General features: G+C 55.1%; 1 protein-coding gene across 1 annotated transcript in view; it reads right to left on the reverse strand.

Moving 5' to 3' along the window:
* Nucleotides 1-17448, reverse strand: part of EBF4 (EBF family member 4) — a gene marked incomplete at its 5' end in the record, with an annotated part of 47476 nt that extends 30028 nt beyond the window's left edge. Inside the window, 7 exons of the mRNA XM_084246464.1 lie at nucleotides 3885-3953; nucleotides 5219-5292; nucleotides 6820-6875; nucleotides 7034-7097; nucleotides 7305-7461; nucleotides 16529-16650; nucleotides 17158-17448. Coding sequence (XP_084102590.1) covers nucleotides 3885-3953; nucleotides 5219-5292; nucleotides 6820-6875; nucleotides 7034-7097; nucleotides 7305-7461; nucleotides 16529-16650; nucleotides 17158-17448 — 833 coding nt within the window. The remainder of the gene's footprint in view (nucleotides 1-3884; nucleotides 3954-5218; nucleotides 5293-6819; nucleotides 6876-7033; nucleotides 7098-7304; nucleotides 7462-16528; nucleotides 16651-17157) is intronic.
* Nucleotides 17449-23395: the final 5947 nt, after the last annotated feature.

Below are 23395 nucleotides of genomic sequence, written 5' to 3' on the forward strand. Positions count from 1 at the left end.
ACCTCCTCTAACCTGCTCAACTCCCTTCAAGGACCCGGACTTTAATCATTCCTTGGCACCATCAGACCCCATTCATCCTGCCTTCTCTTCGTTCTCCGGCACGCCTCTCCTCACCCAGCTTCAGTTTCTTGTAAACACTCTTTGCAGATAGATACTTTTCTTTCATTTTTTTTAAAGATTTATTTATTTATGCATACAAGAACTGGGGTATAGGCCAGAGGTGCGGGGGAACCAGAAAGAGTAGGGAACAGAACAGGCAGACCGACTGAAATACACTGCTGAGGGGAGCAGCAGGTGAGACAGGAGAGGTCTGCTGCACCATGTGGGTCAGCTCCATGGCTGGGTGATTGAACTCATGCTACAGTGGCTAATGATAGCTTGATAGCACTAAGACTTTAGCCCCTGTGCCACCTGGGAGGCCCTGGTGTTTTCTACTTTCTAATGGCAGGAAGGTCTGCTGTGCCATGTGGGTTGCTCCCTGGCCAGCCGGGGATCGAACTCGTGATGCAGAGGCTGCAGATAGCTCCATAGTGCTGTGCCTAACCCCTTGCGCCACCAGGGAGGCCCTCTCGCCCTCTCCTGTTTCATAGAACTCACCTGATAAGCCACTGTTGTAAGCCGCCATTCACCTGCTCTGCAACTGCACTGGTGTGTCTCAGCCCAGAGCTAGAGGGAAGCTCCAAATTTACACAAACGTCAGGCGGGTGCTTAGTGCTGTCAGGCATTCACATGACATCGCCATGGTTCATTCACTCTTCCAGACCATCACTGCACGCCCTGTGTCTCCCTCCCCGCCCTCAACTGTTGAACTTGCTTTCAATTTCATGGAGAAAAAAGGCAATCAAAAGAACATCAACAACACTTCTGCGCTCAGGTTCTGCGTGTGCTCCAGCGAAAACCAGCCCCCGCCTGCGTGTGAGATCCCACGCTTGTCCCACTCCACCTCTCCCCACTAACAACCGTTGCTTTAGCAATCCTGCCCTCCACTCTAGCACCAACATTTCCCCCTTTCCTGCTGGGTTTTTCCCATCAATACATGAACGCTGCGTTCCTGCCACCACCGTTTCCTTTAGAGCAAAACTCAAGAGTTCCTGTTCCTTGTCTCTCCTAATCTCTCCTCCCAGTCTCTTTTTGCTCTACTCCTTGGCCAACAAGCCACTGAAATAGCTCTTGTTGAGGTTGCCATTGTTTCCCATGGTTGTCCCCCTAAATCTAATTCTTAATTTTTTTATCACATCCATGGACACGCCAATCCCCTGATTTCCTCTTCACTGGCTGAGCCTTCTCCTTCTCCCCTGCTGTGTCCATCTCTCCAAAACTGCGTAAACACTGGACACTGAAGTGTCCATACACCCAGTTCTGGGACCTCTTCTATTTTCTACTGACAATCAGTCCCTCGATGACCTCATATATTCAAATTTATATCTGCAAACTGACCTTCGAGATCCCTACTCCTACTTTCAGCTGCTTTTGTAACATTCCCTCCTGGATAGTTAGCAAGCATTTTAAACTTAAAATGACCAAAACCAAACTCCTCATCTTCCTCTTCCCAAACCTGATCCTCCTAAAATCTTCTCTTTCTCAGTAAATACAAGTTCTTTCTAAGATACTGGGGTCAGGAACCTTGGAGACGTCATTGGCTTCTTTGTCACTTTGTCTCTCCTTCCAAAACAAATCCTGTCAGTTCTGCCACAAAAAATCTACTCAGAATCCAACTGCTTCTTACAAGCTTTTCTGTCACAGCCCTAGTCTCAGCCTCCATTATCTCACTTAGAAAAATGTAATGGCTTCCTAACTCATCTCTCTGCTCCTACCCTGGCCTCCTACAGGTCATCATCAATGCAGGAGCTAGGGTGACCTTGCTAAAATATAAATCAGAGTGTAGGATTCTTCTCAAACCCTCCCAAAAGTTTCCATGTCATTCAGAATAAAAACTGAAGTCCTCATAACACTAACAACCACGGTTTCCTCGCAGCCTACCATGGCTTGCCTTTCTCCTGCCCTACCCAAGAGTTCTCCATCATCACGTCTTCCTACAAACCCCATCCTATCAAAAAATGATTTTTGGTGGTGCAAGGGGTTAAGTCGCAGCACTATGAAGTTAACTGCAGTCACTGCAGCATGAGTTCAATCCCCAGCCGGCTAGGGAGCTACACACATGGCACAGCAGACCTCTCCTGCCTCGCCGGCTGCTCCCCTCAGCAGTATATCTCAGTCAGTCTGCCTATTCTGATCCCCACTCTGTCTCTAGTGAATCCTCTCTCCCCCACCTCTAGCCTATACCCCAGTTCCTGTATGCATAAATAAATCTTTAAAAAAAAGTGATTTCTGAATGAATACGCAACATAATGGTATTCTCAAAATTGTTGGTATGAATGTCAATGGTATAATCTCAACAGAGGGCAGAATGGCAATAATTCAGAATTACAAATGCCCATTTCCTTTGACCCAGTGATTCTACTTCTAGTAAAGTCCTTTATATAAATCACACATGTGCAAAATGGCACATGGACAAAGTAATTCATTGCAGCATATTTTATGCCTGAAAAAGAATGAAAAGAGCCAAAATGTCTAGCAATAGCAAACTATTTAAAGAAATTACAGTCCATCCACACCATGGAATATTTTACAGTAGCAAAAAAAGGGTAAAGAGACTTGTACCCTAATATAAGCTTCTGACATAAGATGAATTTTTTTGAAGAAAAAGAAAGGTGCTGAAAAGTATGGTTCATATAAGTCCATTTTTATTAGAAAAGGAGAAAGAGGGCCTCCCTGGCGGCACAAGGGGTTAAGACGCAACCTATGAAGCAGCCATTGCAGCACGAGTTCAATCCCCAGCCAGGGAGCTACCTACATGGTGCAGCAGACCTCTCCTGTCTTACCCAGTGCTCCCCTCAGCAGTGTATTTCAGTTGATCTGCCTGTTCTGTTCCCCACTCTGTCTCTGGTGAATCCTCTCAGCCCCTACACCTCTGGCTTGTACCCCAGTTCTTGCATGCATAGATAAAATAAATCTTTAAAAAAAAAAAGAAAAGAAGAAAGGTGTAAAAAGAATGCATACTGTATTTTCTTGTATATGCACAAACTCTGCAAGGAGACTCAAGAACAGCAGTTGCTGGTGTGGAGGGCAGTGGACAGGTGAGAGGCAGCGGTGGGAGGTTTTGCTATCAAGCCTTTTAAATCTCTTAATTTCTGAACCTTTTATCTATTAAAAGGAGAATAAGCGTTTATGCTCTAAAATGGAATGATCTCTAAGATACAGTGTTATAAAAAAATTGCTAAGGCACAGAAGTACACTCTGTAAAGTAGGTTCTACATGAGGACGGGCAGATTTACTTTCTATTATTTACTCTTTTGTGCCTTTGGACTTTGTATCTTACAGATGCATTTCCTATTCAAAAAGAAACACAAAGATTTAAAACATCCGGGTGGGAGAGTGCATGGTCACAGACGTCGCCTCAACAATCCTGTGACAGCAACCTGTCAAATATTTCCCTCATTTTTTAAATGAAGGAAATGAACCTTCCAGGAGTCCAGTGGACAGCACAGAGGTGGGGCATTCAGGGACAGGACCCAGCAGTCCCAACACACCCACGACAGCCCCTCCAGCCCCTCCAGCCCCAGCAGCCTCCCTGGCGCTGGCTCTCCAGCTCCTCCCTCCTCCTACTCCCTCCATCCCCTGCCTTCTCCCGCTCCTTGGGTAGGGGAACACAGCCCCTAACCCTTCCCCAGGAAAAGTGCCACCAGGGGCTCCCCTCTGGGCACCAGGGCTGTGGCTCCCTGGTGTCTGAAAGCCGCCAAAAGAAACCAGGGTTGGTGGGGGGCCACATGCTGGGCGGCTCAGCTTGCCCTGCCTTGCAGCTCTCAGACCTCCCCAGCCAGTACCTGTCAATAATGACGGGGTCTGAGGGCGTCTCATTCCGGTTGCCACAGCTCTTCCGGTCACAGCACCGACTGAAACAAAGATGAGGAGGGAGGGAAAGAGGAAGGAAGGGAAGGAGAGAGAGATTACAGGGGTGTGTGTGTGTGTGTGTGTGTGTGTGTGTGTGTGTGTGTGAGAGAGAGAGAGAGAGAGAGAGAGAGAGAGACAGACAGACAGACAGAGAGACAGAGAGAGCGAGACAGAGAGAGAGAGAGACTCACTCCCAAGGTCCTCTACAGCGACCTGGAGATCCCAGCTGCAGAGACAAGGTGGCCAGGAAACCCCAGGAAAGGGCAGGCAGGCAGCTGGTCCCTGCAGAGTCTCTCTCTACACTTTTCATATACCCAGAAAAGAACTCAAGCTGTAAGCATGCAGCTCATGACCTATTACAAGGTGAACCCATCCATGTAACCAGTGCCCCAGAAATCCCCTCACGTTCCCTCCTTGACACTACCCTTCCTGAAGGTAGACCACGTTCCAATCAGATTTTTTTTTTTATTTATACAAGAACGGGGTACAGGCCAGATGCGCGGGAGGGTGAGAGGATTCATCAGAGACAGAACCGGGAACAGAACAGATAGACTGACGAAATACACTGCTGAGGGGAGTAGTGGGCGAGACAGGAGAGGTCTGCTCGCCATGTGGGTTGCTCCAAGGCCAGCAGGGATGGAACCGGCACTGCAGAGGCTGCGGACAGCTTCACAGCGCTGCGGTTAACCGCCTGCTCCACCAGGGAGGCAGATTTTTTTTTTTGGGGGGGAGGCAGATTTTTAAAGATGATTTTTTTCCATGCACAAGAAACTGCACACAACCCCCCCCCCCCCCCAGATATCCTAGGGAGACCTTGTCTAGAAATTCGAGGCTCTGGGTAACGGTAGGAGAGTCAAGAACTGTGTTCACCCCACCCTGCTCACCGCAGGAAGCTGCCCTGAGGTTCTCCTGGGAGGTAGCAAAGTTTCCTTCCTCCTGCCTCCGAGTTAATCCTGGAGGCCAGGCCCTGCCCCCACCTCCCCAGTGAGTCTTCCCCAGAGCTTTATTAAGCTTCCCAGGAGCGGCAGGAGGCCTCTTTTGCAAAAACACTTGGAGAAGCCACATAAACAGGCCAGGCTAATGGGGCCTCAAGGACCCTCTCCTCAGCCAGCTCTATGCCCAGGGGCCTCTCTCTTCCCTCAAAGCCTCCCCCACCAGCTTCTCCAGGGAGCAGAGGGGAGAGAGGTAGTGACAGCAGTTAGGGCAGGACTTGGTGGCAGTCCCTGGCAACATCTGGGCCAGGGGTGAGCCGCCCACCACATCTCACCTGCACATGATCTCATGGGTGAGCAGCACGCGGCACATTTCGGGGTTCTTGTCCTGCCCCTCATAGATGATGGCCTGAGGGAGGGGAAGGAGGCTCCTCTCAAGTCCTGGTGTTGGGGGAGAGATGGGCATCTCGGAAGCCCAGGCTGAGGGGGTGCCCTGCCCCCAAGAAAGAGCATGTCCCTTCCCCATGTCCCCTAATCTGAACCCAAGAAGGCAAAGCAAGACCTGAGAGCTTAGCCCCCCAAACAGGGACTACCTCCAGGGCAGGCAAGAGTAGAAAGGGTCTGCAGATTCTGTTTTCTCCACAGACAGCTCTGCTTGGGGCCAAGAAGGTCCCCGGACCACAAGGACAAAAGTCCAGCTGCTGGTGGGGCAGGCACACTCTGGTACCCCATCCCCACACCCCCAGGGGACCTCTGCCTGCACTGTCTCTCTAGGCCATCCCCACAGCTAATTAGCCATTAGCCAGTCCCCATTCCTGTCACTTTCCTAGCTCAGGCCAGAGTCTCCCTCTTGGATCGTTGTATCAGCGCCTTCCCAGCCCCCCAGGTTCCACTCTGCCCCTAGTGAGGGAGCTTCTAAACTGCAAATCCGGTTTCCCAGTCTATAACTGTTGGGTTGCCCACCCCCTATTTGTGGTGTCCCTTTCTCGCTGTACTTCTCTGAAGCCCTTCCATGCTTGCACCCCACACAGTCTGCTTTGCCACTGCCTGGTCTGCTTCCCTGACCACGGCGACCACAGGCTTTCTAGAAATAAACCATTTCTTCCTCTGCCCTGGGACTGGCAGAGGCTGCAGGAAGACCCTGGCCATGGAGAGAAGCCAAGTCTCCACCTGGCATGGGGCCCATTGAGCTGGCCCACTTGAGACGCAGCTGCTTCCCACCAGCATGTGGGACTCCTCTGAAAAGCCCTGACACTTGGGGTGCTGCTCTGGCAGAATCCATCAGGGCTTAATCAGGTTTCTCCAAGCTCCAGACGCTGGCCCAGAGCATCCTTCCACATTAACCAGGGACTGAGGACCTGCAGTGGAAGTTCTGTGCCCCACCCAGTCCTCTTCATTGTACCAGCGTGCCCATGCCCCAGCTGCGGCCAGCACTGCTGCTAAGGGCTTTCTCTTGAGAATTGTTCTCAGTGCCTAGAAGCTACCTCACCTGAAAATGTCTGGAAGGTTACAATCTCTCCTTAGGAGTGATCCCCAGTGATCCTGCCTGACAAGTGCAGGCAGGATATAGCATCCTTACCTGGCTTCAAGGGGGAACGGCTCTGGTGCCTTCTCCAGGGCTCACTACTGGTCAGGCTGAGGCTGGGCTTGCTGGGATTCCACCCTTGCTAAATATCCCCTGCCTGTCCTTCCCCTTCCTTGCTCCCTGTAAACCTCAGACACCTGAACCTCCTATCTAGGCTGGGCTTCTAGAAGACACACTGAAGACACCATCACTGTACAAATACTATCTTTTTTGTAGTCTAGAAGGCAAAAGCCACAGATCTCTGCCGACAGTTGGGACTGAAACTAAGATGGTGGGGAGGACGCAGGGGGAATAGGCACAGGGAAGAGGATGCTCACTCAGACCACAAGGGCATCCCCTGGGCTGGCTCACCTGCTTGGACATGGAATCTATGAGGCGCACGTAGAGGTCCTGCTCTGTCCGAAGTCCTAAGGGGGGGCGGGGAGAGGTGCAGAGGGCTTGCTGTGGCTGCTGGCAAAGGGGCCATGCTCCATGCCCACCCCTCCTGGAGCCCCTCAGACCTGATGAATGGGCATCATGTGTGGCATGGTGCTGCGGTGCCCAGTGGGCAGCAGGCTCCACTCACCATTGTTATATACTAGCCGGAGGCGGTAATGGATCCCGTTGTTCGTCTTTTCGGCCCCAGGCTCCTGCGGGGACAAGATGGTGAGGATGCTCAGTGCTCCCAGGGGTCCTCCAGCTTCCTCCAGCCAGCCTCTTTCCCTCCCTTCTCCCCGTTCACCCCCACTGCTTCACTCCTCCACCACCGGTCCATGCATCTGCCCCAGGGGAGGGGGTCCCTGAAGCCTTCCTGCCTCACCCCAAGCTCCATCCCCACAGCACCCCTGTTTTCTCACTCGGTCCTTTTCCACGAAGTCGATGAAGGCCGTGCGCTCCACCTCCACCGGCTGCCCCTGCCGGTCGTACATGGCCAGCACGAAGTGGAAGAAATTGGACTTCCTGAGGTTGGAGGGTGGCTGCTTCTCAAAATGTGCTCGTGCCAGGCCCACACCACTGCGGGGAACAAAGTTGCTGGAGAAACCACAGGAAGTGTCCTCCAAGGACAGAAAGGCCTCATGGCCTCAGGCCAGGTAGGCAGGCTGGTCAGGGCTGGGCTCCAAGGTGTCAAGAGTTTGGGCAGGAAATCAAATTGGAAGGGGCCCTGTCCAACCTTGCCAGGGCCATCGCTCACTCAGGCAGAGGCCTTCCATTCTGAGGTCACCCAGCTTGCTCCCTGGGGAAAAGGCAGCAGGGCAGGTAGCTACAATAGAGGCATCTCTGCAAGCCTTCACCCAGGCTTTCCCTGGGGCCCCACATTTTGAAAGGCTGATCTGCAACGACCTATCTTATTGACCAGAGGCTCCCGTGACTGCCCTTTAAGACATCAAGTTGCAGCTGGGATGGTCCAGAACAGACACCTACTCTCCCCTAGCCCATGGCTGGCATTGCCTGGGTAATGGTGATGCCATTTGTCCCACTGTTTGTCTGATGGCCAGACTTGGACATCACACTGGCTCATGACCACTAGTCTGCCTTTTTGGACCCTGGGCTATTACTGAAGGTGGGGGATGCCCTCCCAGAGGGTACTGGCCAGGGTCACTGGCTACCTTGGGCAGAAGGAACTTCTGGTCTGGCCTGGCCTAGGGGTCTTTCCTGGCTCGTCAGAAATCCAAGGCCCTACCAAATATTTTCTGAAACCCAATGGTACCAAGTGGGGCTAGAATGAAATGTCTGGCAGGTGAGGGGAGACAGATACAGAGAGCTATAATGCAGGCAAAGTGGCTTATGCCCCCTAAAAGATATACACACGAACAATAGAAGCAAAGGAAGAAAATAGGAATTGTTTTTGTGAGAGATGAGGGAAGACTTCATGGAGATGGTGGCTTTTCCCCTGGTCCTTGAGGAATGCATAGGAGCTCACTGGGCACAGAAGGCAAAAGGGAACAACAAACCATATAAGAAATGGCTAATCGTATCAAAGCGTGTTCCTTAGATGGCTCATAGCAATGATCCTCCCTCTCCAAAAGGGTACTGTGGCCACAACCTCAGGGAAATGCAGCTTCATAGCATCTGTGGGTGCAGGAAGTCGAAGTGACTCTTGGAAGTGACCTTTCCTGACCTGGCTTGGGCAGGCGCAGCCTTCAAGACAGGCCCCAGTCACCCCCTCCTCCTGATATTCAGACCCTTATTTGGTCCCTTTTCACACTGTATCAGGACTCTGTGGCCAGTAGAGTGGCACAAGGGATGGCATATGCCTTCTAAGGTTAGATGACAAATCGTCATTTGGCTTTTGCTTTGTTCCCGCTCTTGGATCAGTCAGGCAGGTGCCTCCATGTTACAAGGACACTCAAGCAGCCCTATGGCATGTCCACATAGAGAAATCCCAGCCCTCCTGACAACAGCCAGCACTGACTTGCCCGTCGTGGGAGTGAACAGAACCACCTGGAAGGAGATCCTTGTCACAACATTGGCCAAGCCTTCACCCTGATGACAGCATAGCTGCTCCCTGGATCTTGACTCTCAGAAACGGTGTGCGATAGTCAACGTCTTAAGCTGCTGAGTTTGGGGACTTTTTTTTACAGGGCATAACACACCACGCAAGTTGATTCCAGACTACTTTTGAAGGATGTGGTTTGGGAAACATGACAAAAGGCCTCCAGAAAGTTCTGGGGCTAGGCAGGGCTTCAGATGCTGCAGGCAAGTAGGGTGTAATATGGTGGGAAAGTGAGTCATTTAGACCAGAGCGTCACCATGGACCATGGTCTGTGACGGTGTCTGCTGTATTCCTCACCACTTACTGCTTTTCTTCACATAACTTGATAAACTCACTCTTTTTCAGCTTCATGTAAAGCCATGCTATCCTGGATGTCATGGACTAAAAAGCTTATTAAGTTTTTACTTACAAAAATTATAATAAACACAACGATCATAAAGTGCAAATCGTTTTCCCTCCTGAAGGTCTGCTGTGGAGTCTTGGTGGCCCATGCAAAATGCGAATTTCAAAAGGCAGGAGTGATGGGTCTTTCTTCTTGTCCTCAGATCAAGAGGAAGAGGAGGTGGACGTCCCTGCCCCAAAGAGTCTTTCTGCAGATGCGCCTTTCCCCAGGACCACCCTCCTCCCTCCACCTTCCCCTCCCTTCCCACTCAGGCTGCAGTCCTTTTCAGTCCAGGCCTTGACCAGGGCTCATTTGCCAGGAGGCAGGGAAGCCAGAAGAGGGCTTTGATCGCAGCAGGTCCCTGATTACTGCTGGATGAATATGCTAATAAGAGTCAACTGCAACTCCTCCCTCCTGGCCCCTGGACCAGATTGGGGAAGGGGGAAGAAGATCCAGGACTACCTCCTGTAGAAAAGGCCAGAAGGGGGAGGGCTGTGGAGCCATCCAGATCAGAAAAGATGCTGGAAAGCTCTCAGCAGGGAGAGCACAAGAGACCTTACAGAGGAGGGGTGGATGCTCAGCAGTGACAGAAACACCGGAATAATCAACCTATGCTTTCCACACAGACACCCTGCACTTCTCAAGCCAGTTTCCAAACTAGTGCTGAGTAAATCAGGGATGCAGGCTGGAGCTCCCTCCTCTCTATCGCCCTTAGCAAATATCCCTCAGTCTGGATCTGGCTGCCCACTGGCTCCGGCCTGGCTATACGGCCTAGGCTTGGGCAGTCTGGCCTAAGTCCCAGGGCTACCTCCCTTCTTAGGTCCATCCTCCTCACAGTAGGGGGCGGGGGGCATCTCAGGGAGAGAGGTCAGGGGACCCAGCTCTGGGGAGCAGTATCCAGTGCCACCAGCTGGAGACAGGGCACAGCTCACAGGCCATATTCTACCCCACAGCTGGGTGGACTCAGTTCCCCCGAGGCAGCTTGACTGTCATCCTCTTTTCTCCATCTAGATCAGGGGGTCTGAGGTGCACCCACTCTCCTGGGCTCATACCCTCCATGTTCCAGAGGGTGGGACAGAGGGGGCTGGTTTACTGCTCTGGGACAGGATCACTACATCGAAAAAGGACAGAAAAGGAGGAGAGGTGTGCAAGCCGGCACACCAGAGCCGCCCTGGCCTGTGAGGTCTTCATTCACACTCCTCCTGGACTTGGGAGAAGATCAGGGGAAGCAGAAAAAGTTTTGTTTTAAAGACTGCAGTGTTTTCTGTGAAGAGGGACAGAGACAATCACAAGGGTCTAGCCAGCACAAGGAGAAGGGAGAGCCCCAGGGAAGGTCTGGGCTCTGCTTTCTTTCTCCAGGTTCTGCCAGGCACCCTGCCCCCAGTCAGCGTCCCTGAGAAAGGAACGGCACTACAAGCCCCGAAGGGAGAGGACTGGGAGGGCGCGGGGAGCTTTTGCTCTTCTTCCTTTGGGAATAGCTGAGGCTCTTGTAATGAGAAAACAAACCAACATTGAAGAATAGAAAGAAAGAAACTTAGAGCTATGCCCAGCCTGCTCAGGAGATAGAGGCTGGGGCTGGGTGCACTCTGGGTGCACATCATGGGATACAGGTGGGGGCTCAGAGACAGGTGGATGGACCCAGGTCCTGGCTCTGTGGCCTCCAAAGTGGGCTCACCCAGACAGCCACTGGGGACAAGGGAGAAACTTGGAGGATGTCTACTGATATGGACCTTTCAAACAGACAGCAGGGCAGCAGGAGATAGACACCCTGGTCTGGAGAGACAAGCGTTTTATTTGGGTTTTGGGGAAGCAGACCCTGAGACAAGGATTCAAATGCAAACACTTTATTTGGGAAGAGTTTCCAGGAAACACTGGTGGGCGTGGGGAGTGAGACAACAAAGGGAAGGCAGCCCATAAAAAGGCCCATGATCTACAGGTTTCCACTGTGGGCAGCAGGCTCAGCCCTCAGGGGGGCTCTGGAAACAGTCTAGAACATGCGCTTCAGCTATCCCACTAGTGGGCTGGGGGTGGGGTTGGGATATTTATCCACCAACTTCAGTTAGTCACGGGCTAGGCCAGGAGCTTGGGAGTGTCATCACCCAGACCTGGTGTGCAAGTGGGCAGAGCAGACACCGGCAGCCCCAGAAAATCCTCAGGAAGCGAATGATCCTTTAGCTGAGGGGACAAGGATGGGGACCAACTGCCAGCCACGCAGTGGCTCAGAGTGTGGGGTGGTGGAAGCCAGCAAAGCTGCAGCCTGAGGACCTGGTTGCAGCTTGGCAGGTGGACCTACAAGCTGCCTCATCTGGTGCACGCACGGCTGGAGCCCACACTTCAGAAACACCCCATGCGCTCAGCAGCATTAACACGCAAAGCGCGCTACATCAGCACCTTGCCCCATGAGTGCAAGAAACAGCCACGTTACCGGCTCTTGCAAGAGTCCACAATGAATGACACATCTCTTCACTTTCTTAGAAAGACTGTATTAAACAATTTCCAAAATGCTTTCCTATCAACTCCAAAGTGTGCAGATGTGGCAGGGCATTTGCTGGTCTAAAGAACCCAGATTTGGGAGGAGAAAGTGTTCATATTCATCTTTCCACCACAGCCCCCTCACTCCCTTCCCATCTTCTATTCTGAAATAGACCAAAAGTTAAACAAGATTATTAATGACAGAAAAGCGCTGGTTTGTGCAGCTACTTTTTGGTAGGACACCTGCTCTGCAGCAAGTGGGGCATGCATGGGCTTCCCGAGTGCTCAGCTGGAAACCTGGGTGAAGGTCAACACCAAGGACTACCTGACCTTCATGGCTGGCGCCATTCAAAGCACTTGTGCTCAGCATACAGGGAGTATGTGGGGACAAAGGGCTGCAGGCTGTCTGGCTGCTAGTGTCAGGGCCACCCAGTGGGTCCCTGGAGATGTTAAGGCTGAGCAGAATGCCCAAGGGTCTCCTCCCGCCATAGGTGTCTGGCAGAGCTGACATCTCTGCCTCTGCCCTCAATGCAAAGGTCGCTTGTGTCTGCCTACAGCCTAGGCCATGTGCTTGTTATGAACACGAACAATTAAAACAACCATCCCAAACCCCAGAGAGTGCAAGGGGTCAGAGGCTGGAGGCTTGTCTCCCCCAAGAGGCACCCCAGGCCTTCTGCCCACCCCTTCTCCCCTCCAAACCCTAACTCTTGCTGCCTGATAGCCCCAGGTTGAGCAGTGCCTTGGAGTCTGGGATGCTGGGGAAAGAGGAAAAAGGCCTGAGGTCATCAACGAAGTAGGGGGGTGGGGGTGGTTCCCTGTTGACGTCAACATCTCCCCTGGACCTTGAAGGAACAAATGTATGTCTCCAGCACCTCAGTCCTCGCCTCAGATTTCCCTAACATCTGTGCTAAGTCCAGCTCATTTCCCCCCATCCTGGCATGGCTACATAGGCCCCTCTTCCTTTCTTCTTCTTCTTTTTAAATAGATTCATTTTATTTATTTATGCATACAAGAAATGGGGTGTAGGCCAAAGGTGTGGGGCATGAGAGGAGTCACCAGAGACAGAGTGGGGAGCAGAACAGGCAGACTGACTGAAATATACTGCTGAGGGGAGCAGCGGGCGAGACAGGAGAGGTCTGCTGCGCCATGCACGTCAGCTCCCTGGCCAGGGATTGAACTCATGCCGAAGTGGCTAGCAATAGCTTGATAGTGCTGAGACTTAACTCCTGCACCACCAGGGAGGCCCCTCCTCTTCCTTTCTTTTGCAGCCTCTCTTCCTCCAAGGGTCCCACTGGCCCTATTCTACCCTGTAGACATCCCCTGGGTCCCTGGGGCTGCTGATAATCATACTAGGCCTGGCAATCCTGGCTCCAGCCAAGATCTATTGTCCAGCCCTGCCCAGTCTGACATGCCCAGCGCCAGGGAGATAAGAGCAGCAGCTCACTGTGGCACACCCACTGTCACCATGTAGGCAGAGGGAGGACCTGGTGGCTAGAGGCAGCTGCCCAGAACCTGTGTGCAGAGGGGCCTGCTGGAGAGGAGGCCCCAGGGGCTTTAGATTTCCGCTGCCACGTGCCTGAACAAGGTAGGGGAAGGGAAAGATCACACCGGCCAGCTTTCTACTCTTTTGCTAGTTTCATTTCCACCTAGAGACTGCCCACCCTGCTTCTCTCTGCCCACTCCCCTGCACCCACCCACAGGCCTGTCTGCCAGGTCCCAGGCTAGGAGAGGCTATTAATTATTAAAGCAAACAAAAGCATTTCCTAGCAGGGAGGCCAGCCTGCAGCTGCTTACAGGAAAGGCAGCCCCAGCTGGCTTCCCTCTCAGGGCCCTGCTAGTGAGTTGGACCAACTCGAGGGGGAAGGCTGACGTGGGTCTTCCAGGGGTCTCCCCATGCTGGGAAACACAACAGAAGGAGAAGAGAGTCGCCTCTGCACTGAGCACCCAGCAAAAGGATGTGGGTCACCTGCAGGAGGGCTGGGGAGGGTGGGCTAGGGCTGGGCATGTGGATTTCAGAGGCAAAGTTCTGCTGGCCCAGGGCAGGGATGGTCACAGCAATGGCCAGCGGTCCTCATGCAGAGGGAAACCCTGGCAGGACTCAGCTCCTACCTTCCCTCCTTTTCCCTGTTGCCTCCGGGATAAGGACACACAGTCTCTCTGCTTCCTACCTCTCTTCTGCTCAGAACTTTCCTTCCTCTTGGCAGAGTCTCCTTCATTGATCTTAGCAGGCTCTGGGCCTTTGCCTCGTCCTGTAAAACTTTGGTATAAAAATGGGGAGCAGCTCTTGTTCCAGTACCTGGTCCCTAGGGTCAGGCAGATCCTGGAAATCACCAACATGGAGAGGGGAGACCCACAGAAAGGGATGTGGGAACCTTCTCACATGCATTCCGGCTTTCTCCAGCAGATACTCATTGCCCAAGACTGGCTGCTTAAATTTGTCCTCCTCTGTGGACATAGGATGATCCAGTCACCATCCTTGCCCTAGAGGAAGGCACAGGTTGGCAGGACAAGGAAGCCTGGGACAGGCAGGGCGCAGCTTACCCTGGCCCTAGGCAAGCACCTGTAGGCAGCAGGCAGACCCACTCCCCTGGGCCAGGTGGAAGGGTGTAAACAGAGTGCTGGGGTGGGGAGGGTCCCAGAGGAACCAATTCAAGAGAAGTCTGCAACATCACTGTTGGATGGGAGGCATACAGGGCCGGGGGGAAGCCTGGGCTCACACAGTGATGAGCCTTACGTGCTGACTCTCCGAGAGGGGGTGAGGAGGGGTCACTGAAATTTTTAATAGGGGAGGGGCATCATCAAAGTTCTTTGGAAATATTGCTTTGGTCTCCGGTACATGCTGGATGGTTTGGGGTGGGGGAGTGAAGGGCTGGGGCAGCGGACTAGGAGGCTGAGGTGGTCATGGCGCCAGTCAATCTTCAAGACAGGGAGGAAGCGGGTGGAGGATTGGCGGATTGATTGTAAAATGTTGGCTGTGGGCACTGACATTGGGAGTGGGACACAGCGCAGTGTCCACAAGCCTGTCCACCAGGTGGCTGTGGAGGGAAGGCAGGAAAGACAGCTGTCACACCGTGTGACACCCTGGGGGAGAGCTCCTGTGCCGGTCCCCAGAGATAAGAGGGAGAGAAAGCAGACGGGTTGAAGACGGTGGTGGGACGGGAAGAAATTTTCGTTGCTGCTGCTTTGGGATAAAAAGACCGGAGTGGAGGACCAACTGGGGATCAAATACAAGCAATATGAGGGAACCTGGGAGGGGGGGAGGAGAAAGGATTAGCCTGAGCCCTTCTGGAAGGACCTCACTCAGCATCACCAGGTAAGTGCCGGCTCCCAATCTGCATTCTGGAACTGAGAAATCATCAAACTGGGAGATCAGCAGCCCTAGCCTGAAAAAAAGCCCCCCTTCCGACTTGGGATACCTCTGAGTCCTCGTCATGGGACTCAGCCTAGATATGCTGATGCCATTCAAGATACACCCCTCCCTGGCTCCCCACACCCCCAGGTGCAGACAACACTGCTACCTCCTTTGCACACGCTCCCCACTCATTAGACCTGCTGGCTGGGGCAGGAGCAGAGAGGGCCCTTGGGGAGAAGCAGGAAGCTCAGCCCCGAGGCCCCACTGGAACGTCTCTCCACTCCTACAAGAGTTCTCACTGTACAGCCAGTGGAGCAAAAGGTGAAGCCCCCTTAAGAAACAGTAAGAAACCCACTATTTAGCGGATCACATCAAGTGAAATAGAAAACCAGAACCAACAGAAAAACAGGCAGGACACAGAACTGCATGCACAGCCCAGGAAAACGCTTGTTGATGGAAAGAAAGATGGGAAGGAAACCACCAAGATGTTGACAGCAGTTGTAGTGGAGAGGTGGGGTTTTGCTTTCCATGTTCCAATTTTTCTGGAATACTCATGAGGTAAAGTTTCTGTAAATTCTTCTAACCAGCCCCCCTCCGACTTTTGTGGGTACAAAAACCCAGGGCCCAGGTGTGGAGGTGCATGTCCACAACTTTCAAAACTTCCTTGGCACATCAGGCATCCATCCCCCCACCCGGAGTCCGGCCCAGACTCCTGCAGAGGGAGAGATGGGCGTAGACGCTGGGTTCCCAGGCGCACCGCCCCCCCCCCCCCCGCCCGTGCCTTTCACAGGAAAACACCAGAAAAACACCTTGAGAAGAGGTAGGACCTGAGTGACCTTGGCCATTCCAAACCCAATCATTCCAGCCCAACCGACGGCCGGTGCACCGCTCCCCCGCTCCTCAGGCCCCAGTCCCTTCTCGAGCTCTGCACCCCCATCCTCCAACTCCGAGGGGCGTGGGAAAGCAGAAAGGGGGCTGGGTTTCGTGCCTTTCCAGGCAGAGAGCGGCGGAATTGGACAAGGAGAGACTTTGGGACTGCCCAGGAAGGAGGGGTTGGCTATTCCCCGCGCGGGGCTGGCTGCGGGTCCGGGCTCAGGGGCGCGGGCAGCGGGAATCCTCCGCCGAGCCCAGGCTGGCGGGGTCCGCGAACCGCCGGCGGAAACCAGAGGCCCGACAGCCCGCGGTGGAGGCAGAAGCCCCGCCCCGGCCCGGCCCACGAGCTCAGGGAGCAGCACCGCGCTCGGGACTGGGCTGCGGGACAGCTCGGCGGGACGGCCCGGAGGTGGGTCTCCCTCCACGCTCGCCCCGGCAGCCGAGCTCGCCGAGCGCACGCGGCGCGGAGGGTCCGGCCCGCGCGCACCGGTCGCGCCCGCGCTCTTACCTCTGCGCGGCGGTGCTGGCGTCCAGGATGCCGGCGCCCTGCATCCAGGAGCGCACGGAGCCCAGGCCGGCGGGCAGCAGCGGCTCCTCCTTCAGGTTCAGCCCGCCGCGGGGCAGAGCGTCCTGCGCGGGGAACATAGGGGCGCGCGGTCGGGGGGCGCTGCCGCCGCCGGGGTCCGGTCCCGCTGAGGCTGCGGGCGGCTCCGCTCCGCCCGACCCGACGGCACCGGGCGCCGGCAGGAGCGCAGCGCGGCGCCGCGTCCCGGAGGCTCGGAGCGCGCTAGCCTCTGGGGCGCTCCCTCGGAGAGCGCGGGGCCGCGAGCGCCGGCGCCGTCCCCTCCCCTCCCGGGGCGCGGGGCGGGGAGACGGAGGGATTCCCCCGCGGCCGAGCGCCGGCGGGCGGACTGCGCGCGGCGCGGGGAGGGCGGGAGCGCAGCCGGCGCCCGGCCCGCGCGGAGGCGCCCCTGAGGCGCGCTCTGGCGGCGGCCCAGGGCCGCGGTCGTCGGAGGGGGGGCCCGAGCGCCCTGGGAGCTGCCTCCGGCGAGGCGGGGGCGCGGGGCCGCCCGCCCTTTCCCCCTCGCCGCCCCCACCTCCCGCCCGCCCGCGGCGCCGGCGCGGGGCGCTGATTACCATCCGGGAGGCGGAGGCGGCGGGCGCGGGGCTCGCGCGCGGCGGCGCCAGGAGCAGCAGCAGCCGCGCGTCCCGGGGAAAGGCAGGGGCCGCGCCGGGCCAGCAGACGCCGCCGCCGCCGGCGCCCCGCGCGCCCCGGCGCCCCGGCCCCGCCGCGGCCCCGGGCGGCAGCACCTGGAGCAGCAGCAGCAGCAGCCCGGCCGACTCCCCCCGGGGCCCGGCCCCCGCGCCGCCCCGCCGCGGCCGCCGCCGCCCGCCGCCCCCCGGGGCCTGGCCGCGGGCCCGGGCCATCCCGCCGCCGCCGCCGCTCCCGGGGGAGCCGAGGCCGAGGCCGGGCGCGCGGGCGGGAGGAGGGGCGCGGGCGCGGGCGGGCCCAGGGGACGCGGGCCGGGGGAGGCGGGGGCGGGGCGGCGCGGCCGGCCGCGGGCCGGGGGGACGTGACATCATCGGGGGAGGAGCGCGGGCCCGGGCGCCGCGGCGGGGCGGACCCGGCTCGGCGGTCGCGGGCTCGGGGGCGCGGCCTGGCCGCGGGCGCGGGGGACGCGCGAGGGGCGAGCGGGCCGGGCGGCCGGGGGCGGGGCCGCGCTGCGCTCGGAAGCCGCCGCCTCGGGGCGCCTCGGGACGGAGCCCGCGCCCGCCCGGCCTCGGGCCCTCGCGCCGGTCCCCCGCGCGCGCCGACCGCCTCCCCGCCGGCTCCTGCGGCGCGTCCTGGCGCCTCCTGGCTTGTCCTCGGGGTGGTCTTGCCCCGCCGCCGGCCTGCCCGGGCCCCCGCGAAGCGGACGTCGGTTTCTTCTCAGCCTGGGCACGCAGACCTTTCTGTCGGAGACAAACTGAGCGGTGTCCCTGCACCCCACTTCTGCCCCCACCCCCCACCCCCGTTCCTAGCCCCGTCTAAACCTGAAGCATTTCGTTTCCAACCCGCGCCTTGCAGAAGCCTCGAGATTTCTGGTCACAGGATGGGATGCTTAGGACTCAGAGACCACCTCGCCCCCTCTTGCTCCCCAGCACCTTGCCTCTCAGATTGGGTCCTCTCTTATTCTTCCTGGCATAGGAACCACCCCGCCCTTGAACGGGGGTGGGGGGCCGTTTGAGGGGTGTGTGATCATTTCTGCTCCCTTCCCCCGCCTTCTGGTCTGGCGATCAAGCCCAGAGTGAGTGGAGCCAGGAGCTGGAGAACTTATGGGGGCCACCTGCCCTGCCTCTGCTCTGACTCCCAAGCACTCCTGGCACATCACTTTCCGGCACCGGTTGACTCCCATTCTCTTTGGGGTGTCTCCAAAGTGGACCTAATGGCCAGCCCACATGGGCCCAGATGATGGTCCCAGGGGACTGCTAGGCTTCCTACCATCCCAGGGGTTCCTCCCCTGACCGCTTTCCTTTTTACCATCCCTCCCTCTCCATTTCCCCTCCTCACCTGCTGGCATTGCGCTGTCCCCACTTCTCAAGGTCTCAGTTTTTACCCCAGGTGAGATGACCAAAGGTCAGTCTCTTCTAAAGGTGAGTTCCCTGTCAGTTTTTCTCCGTTTCCTTTTCAGACTCTAAAGCCTTGGTCCTCACAGCATGGTCCCTGGGCCGGGAGCTGGGGCTGGGACTACTCCCATCACCTGGGAGCTTGTTAGAAAAGCAGAATCTTAGGACCCGCCCAGACCTGTTTTATCAGAACCTGCATTTTAGCGAGATCCCCGGTGACATTACATTTGTGAAACACTGATCTAGAGATCTCCCCCCCAAGTAGTTCTATATATGCCCCATCCCTCTCTCTGACCTTCAAAGGTGCTTCTGGTACTAAATTTCCGACAGACCCCTCCTTCTTACTTAATGGAGAGGATACCAAGACACCCCCCCTGCCACCTCCCACCCCCTCACTTTTTCTTTTGCCCTTAGTCTCTTCCCCAGTCTCTTCTCTCCTTGCACCTGGAAAAGTATGCCAACTCAGGGGCCTCTGTGCCGGCCCCATCTTCAGCACCTCCTGATGTGACCCGTTCTGTCTCCAGCCTCCTTGTTTCCTCTGTTCAGACATCCCCATTCTTCTAAGACCCCTCCCCATCCCTGCCTCCTCCTTCAGTGGGCGCCCCTCTTGTTTTGGAGAAAGTCCACAGAAGACTCCTGAGGATGCCTTGCTGGCCCCTAGTGATCTGACTCCCTCCAGCTCTTCTTTTGCTTCAGGACCTCTGACACCCTTGCAACATTGGGCTCTTCCCTACCTCCCACCCCTGCTAAAGACAGGTCTCTCCTTTTGCCCCTTCAGAGCTCCCCCAGGCCACTGTGCCTTTTTATCTTCTCCCTTTCTCTCCTCACTCTCCTCTTCTGCAAGAGAATTGAGTTCTACGCAAGCTCATACTCTTCTGCAAGCTCAGATGCCATCTCTGAGGAAATGATCTGCTGTGGACCTCCAGCCTATTTCCTCAGTCGTGAATGGCAACTGGTGAGGACAGAGCTGTGCTTTACCCTTGGGGAGGGGGGCACTTTTGAGAGAATAGGGGTCCCTATCATAATAGCTGTGCCCCTGGGCTGGGGCAGCCTGTCTCCATATGCCCAGGTCACCTGCTTACCTACATACGCGCTCACCTGTTCACCTGCACACCTGCTCATCTGCACACCTGCCCACTTGCACACCTGCTCACCCACTCACCTGCACATCTGCTCACCCACTCACCTGCTCACCCGCTCACCTGCTCACTTGCTTACCCTCTCACCTGCACGCCTGCTCACCTATTCACCCGCTCACCTGCTGGCCTGATAGAAGATCTTACTCTTTCCAAAGCACACCCCTGCCCCTAGCTCTGTGCCTTTTCTCTGGCATCCCCTCCCACTGTGATTTTTTTTACTGGGAGGCAATGGGATCCCTATTCCTTTTCGTGATGAGCAGCGGTCTTCGGTGTTGCAGCTCCTCGGGGCTCTAGAAGACCCTTCGCAGAGTAGTGTTGGAAGATAGATGTTCAGAATGAACCTGGGACAGTCAACCCAGGAAAGTGGCTCTGGGCTAAGGCCAGTTTGGATGGGCACCTGACTTGTGCGAGTTTCTACTCCTCTACCCATCTGAACTAGAAGGAAACCAACTGGAAAGGTATCCGAGGCTGCCCAGAGTCTGTGGCCCGAGAAGGCCTCCTGGATTAGACCACTGGACCAAGGGGCAGGACCCTTGGGTGACAAGGGTAACTCTTGGGCACAGCAGGTAAAAGGTCAAGGAGCAAATGCTGGGTCAGTCCTTGGGGCCAGAAGTATCTGCTTCAAATCCAGTCACAAGGCTGTTTCTTGGAATTCTAGGTGTATGTTAATTTTGCATTATTTATCATAGTTCTTTTGGAAAATTTCCGCCTTAAACTGATGTAGCTTCTCCATGAAAAAGGGCTTGGGGGGCTTCCTGTGGCTCTGGCCAGAGAGCTGGAGGGGTGCTGGTGACAGAGGAGAATGCTGGGTCTGAGTAGGCAGAGAATGCCAGTCCATCAGGCCCAGGCTCACCCCAGACCACCACCCCAGGGCCTCTGAACCCATCCCTGTCCCTTATGGACGTTTGTGCTCAGGTGCCCAGTGCTGGAGAACGAGCTAGCAGTAAAACGCAGGCCCTCGTGGAGACTGGTAAATATTTGCTGTCACTCCAGAGTGACCTGGGTTGGGGTGAGTACCAGCACCAGCACAGAACGGCCTGAGCTTGACAGGGGACAAGGTGGGCCTGGGCCAAGGATCAGCCTCTGTGATGACCAGCAGAGCTTAATGGGTGGGTTTGCTGCTCTTGCTTCAGAGTGGAAGGTTTTAGCACCTGGAGCGTCGTGCAGGTGTCTGGGAGGCCATGCCTGGAACTTTACCTGTAGACCTAGACCTTCAAACAGTATTTAGAAATCAACAGAACTTCTCTCTCTCTCTCCCTCTCCCTCTTCATCTCCCTCTGGTTTTTTCTCTAAAGGGGGGTACAACACCAAAGAAAACAGATCTAAAGTGGTACGGTAGGCACAGGACCCCTTGACCAGGCTGTGTGTTGGGCCATAGCGCCCCCTGGAGGTCCCTGAATGTTCAGCCGGGCACTTGGATCAGCTTCATGTTGTTTCCTTATAGGGATTATCATATGGGGCCGTATAAAAAGATAAAATGCACCCCTAAATATGCCTTCCCTTCCACGAAACAGAAAAGATGAGGGCTACCCTAGAAGATTTCCTGGAAGGTATGCCCCAGTTAGCCTTCCTCCCTATTGACTCATAAGACATCTGAAAGTGTTTCAGCTCTTGCCTTAGGACCCATCTCACTCCCTGCATCCAGGCTGAGTCATTCAATATTGAATAATAACACAATGGGAGGCATAATGGTGGGTCTTTGGCAAAAAGGTTGAACTCCCACCCCCACGCTCTGGGCTGGAGCAAAGGCTGCATCTCCCCTCAATATTGCCCTAGTGTTCATGAACCAGGATGGAGACAACCAGCCTTAATCTCCTCTGGGGAACAGGAAGGGAGCCATTTTCCCCAGTGCAGCAAAATCTGCTCTAGTCCAGCTGCTTTGTTCACCCTCCAGGTGAGGCCAGAGAGCGACCAGGACCTATAGGTGTCAACCTAGGGCTGAACAGTGTCCCATGCCACCCCGGGGAACTGCCCCTTAGTTGCCCATAGGCACTGGCAGAAAATCTGAAAGTGCATGTACATATTATATAAAAAAGGTCAGTAAATATAATGAATATATTTTTTCTTTTGCTATTATAAATGGAGTAGGATTATTTTTTTTAAAAGATTTATTTATGCATACAGGAACTGGGTACAGGCCAGAGGTGCAAGTGGGAGAGGATTCACCAGAGACAGAGTGGGGAGCAGAACAGGTGGATCTTCTGAAAAAAGAGCACATTTATTAGGGAAAGGGATAGAAGAGTAAAGATACTTGTGTAGACACAAGCAGGCAGAAAGCTGCCCCGAAAGGGGCAGGTTTGCTGAGAGAGGCCTGTGTGGTTGCAGGCAGGTGGCCTTGAGGAGAGCTGTCTCCACTGAGGGAGGTCAGTGAAGAGAAATCCTGGCATGGTACAGGTCACAGGCGGGCAGGAGGCTGCTGCCCTGCAGAGGGGGAGAGTTGGTGAAAAGAAGCACCTTCATAGGCATAGGTGGGCAGAGGGACTGCTGCCAAATGGAGTAAGATTAAATTCCTTTTTTAGATTGCTGTGGGGTTAATGGGAAAAAAGTCACGATCCCTGTAGTGGAACACAGTGGGTTGTGGGTGAATGGACTGTAGGTGGGAGCGGTTGTGTTTCACTTTGTCCAGCAGGGACCGATGTCCAGGAGGCTTGAGCCTCAGGGACCCTCATCCATGTAGGCCTTTGAGAGCTCTTTGCAATGTGTCCCCAAACATCTATACAAACATCACAGTGTACTCCTAATTTTGTATTTTTCCTTTTAGAGTCATCCTGCCCCCATTGTATAAGTTCCAGGCTCCCTCAAACTTAAATTTTTTGAAGGACCTGAGTTGAGGGGAACAGTTCCTGTTAGAGATAACAAAGACCCAATTCAGGCAGTTGAAGAGGGGAGAGGGGAACAGAAGGCAGAGGTGACCTGTCTCCCACTGTCTCCCTACTCTTGCAGATGGGGTTTGTCTTTTCTGTATCCCCGGCAGTCATGAGCCCTGCTCTGCCCTGTCACGGGCTCATCCTGGGATAGAGAGTGTCGAGGCCGTTCTCTCTTAACCTTCAATGACCACTTGGCCAGGTGAGGCCCTTGGAATGCACCACACAGCCAAAAGGATTTGGGGTCCTGAGCTTGAGTAAGCAAGTCACTTAACTATTCTCAGCTGCAGTTGCTTCAGCCTGGGGTGCTGCCGCTCCAGCAGTGTGAGAGTGTTTAACAACTACCTCTCAAAAAATAACCTGACTTGCAGTGTTTGCCAACGAACATGCCCTCACTCTGGTGGACTCCAAACAACCCATGTGACGTTACAGACAGGTTGGAAAGAGGTGAGCACAACTGGGCCTTCAGAGCCCGGGCAAGCAGACCTGAGGCCCAATGACACAAGTCTCCCCTTATTTGACCAAGAGTGTGAGATGAAGGGGCCTCTTCTGTGCCAGGTTTTGAGTGGTCACTTCTTTTTGCTGGCAAGGTCAGTTATGAGTGAAATGTATGTGGATGATCAGTTTGACCCAATGCCCAGCTCTGATTTTCAATTAAAATTTTTTTTTGCTTTTTTAAATTATGGCACAACACAGTAAAGTACATGAGTACCACATGTGGATCTCAAGAATCTGGCTCACACATATACATCCATGTAACCCCGT

This window comes from Talpa europaea, assembly GCF_964194135.1.
Source record: "Talpa europaea genome assembly, chromosome: 11".
Taxonomy (NCBI): Eukaryota; Metazoa; Chordata; class Mammalia; order Eulipotyphla; family Talpidae; genus Talpa; species Talpa europaea.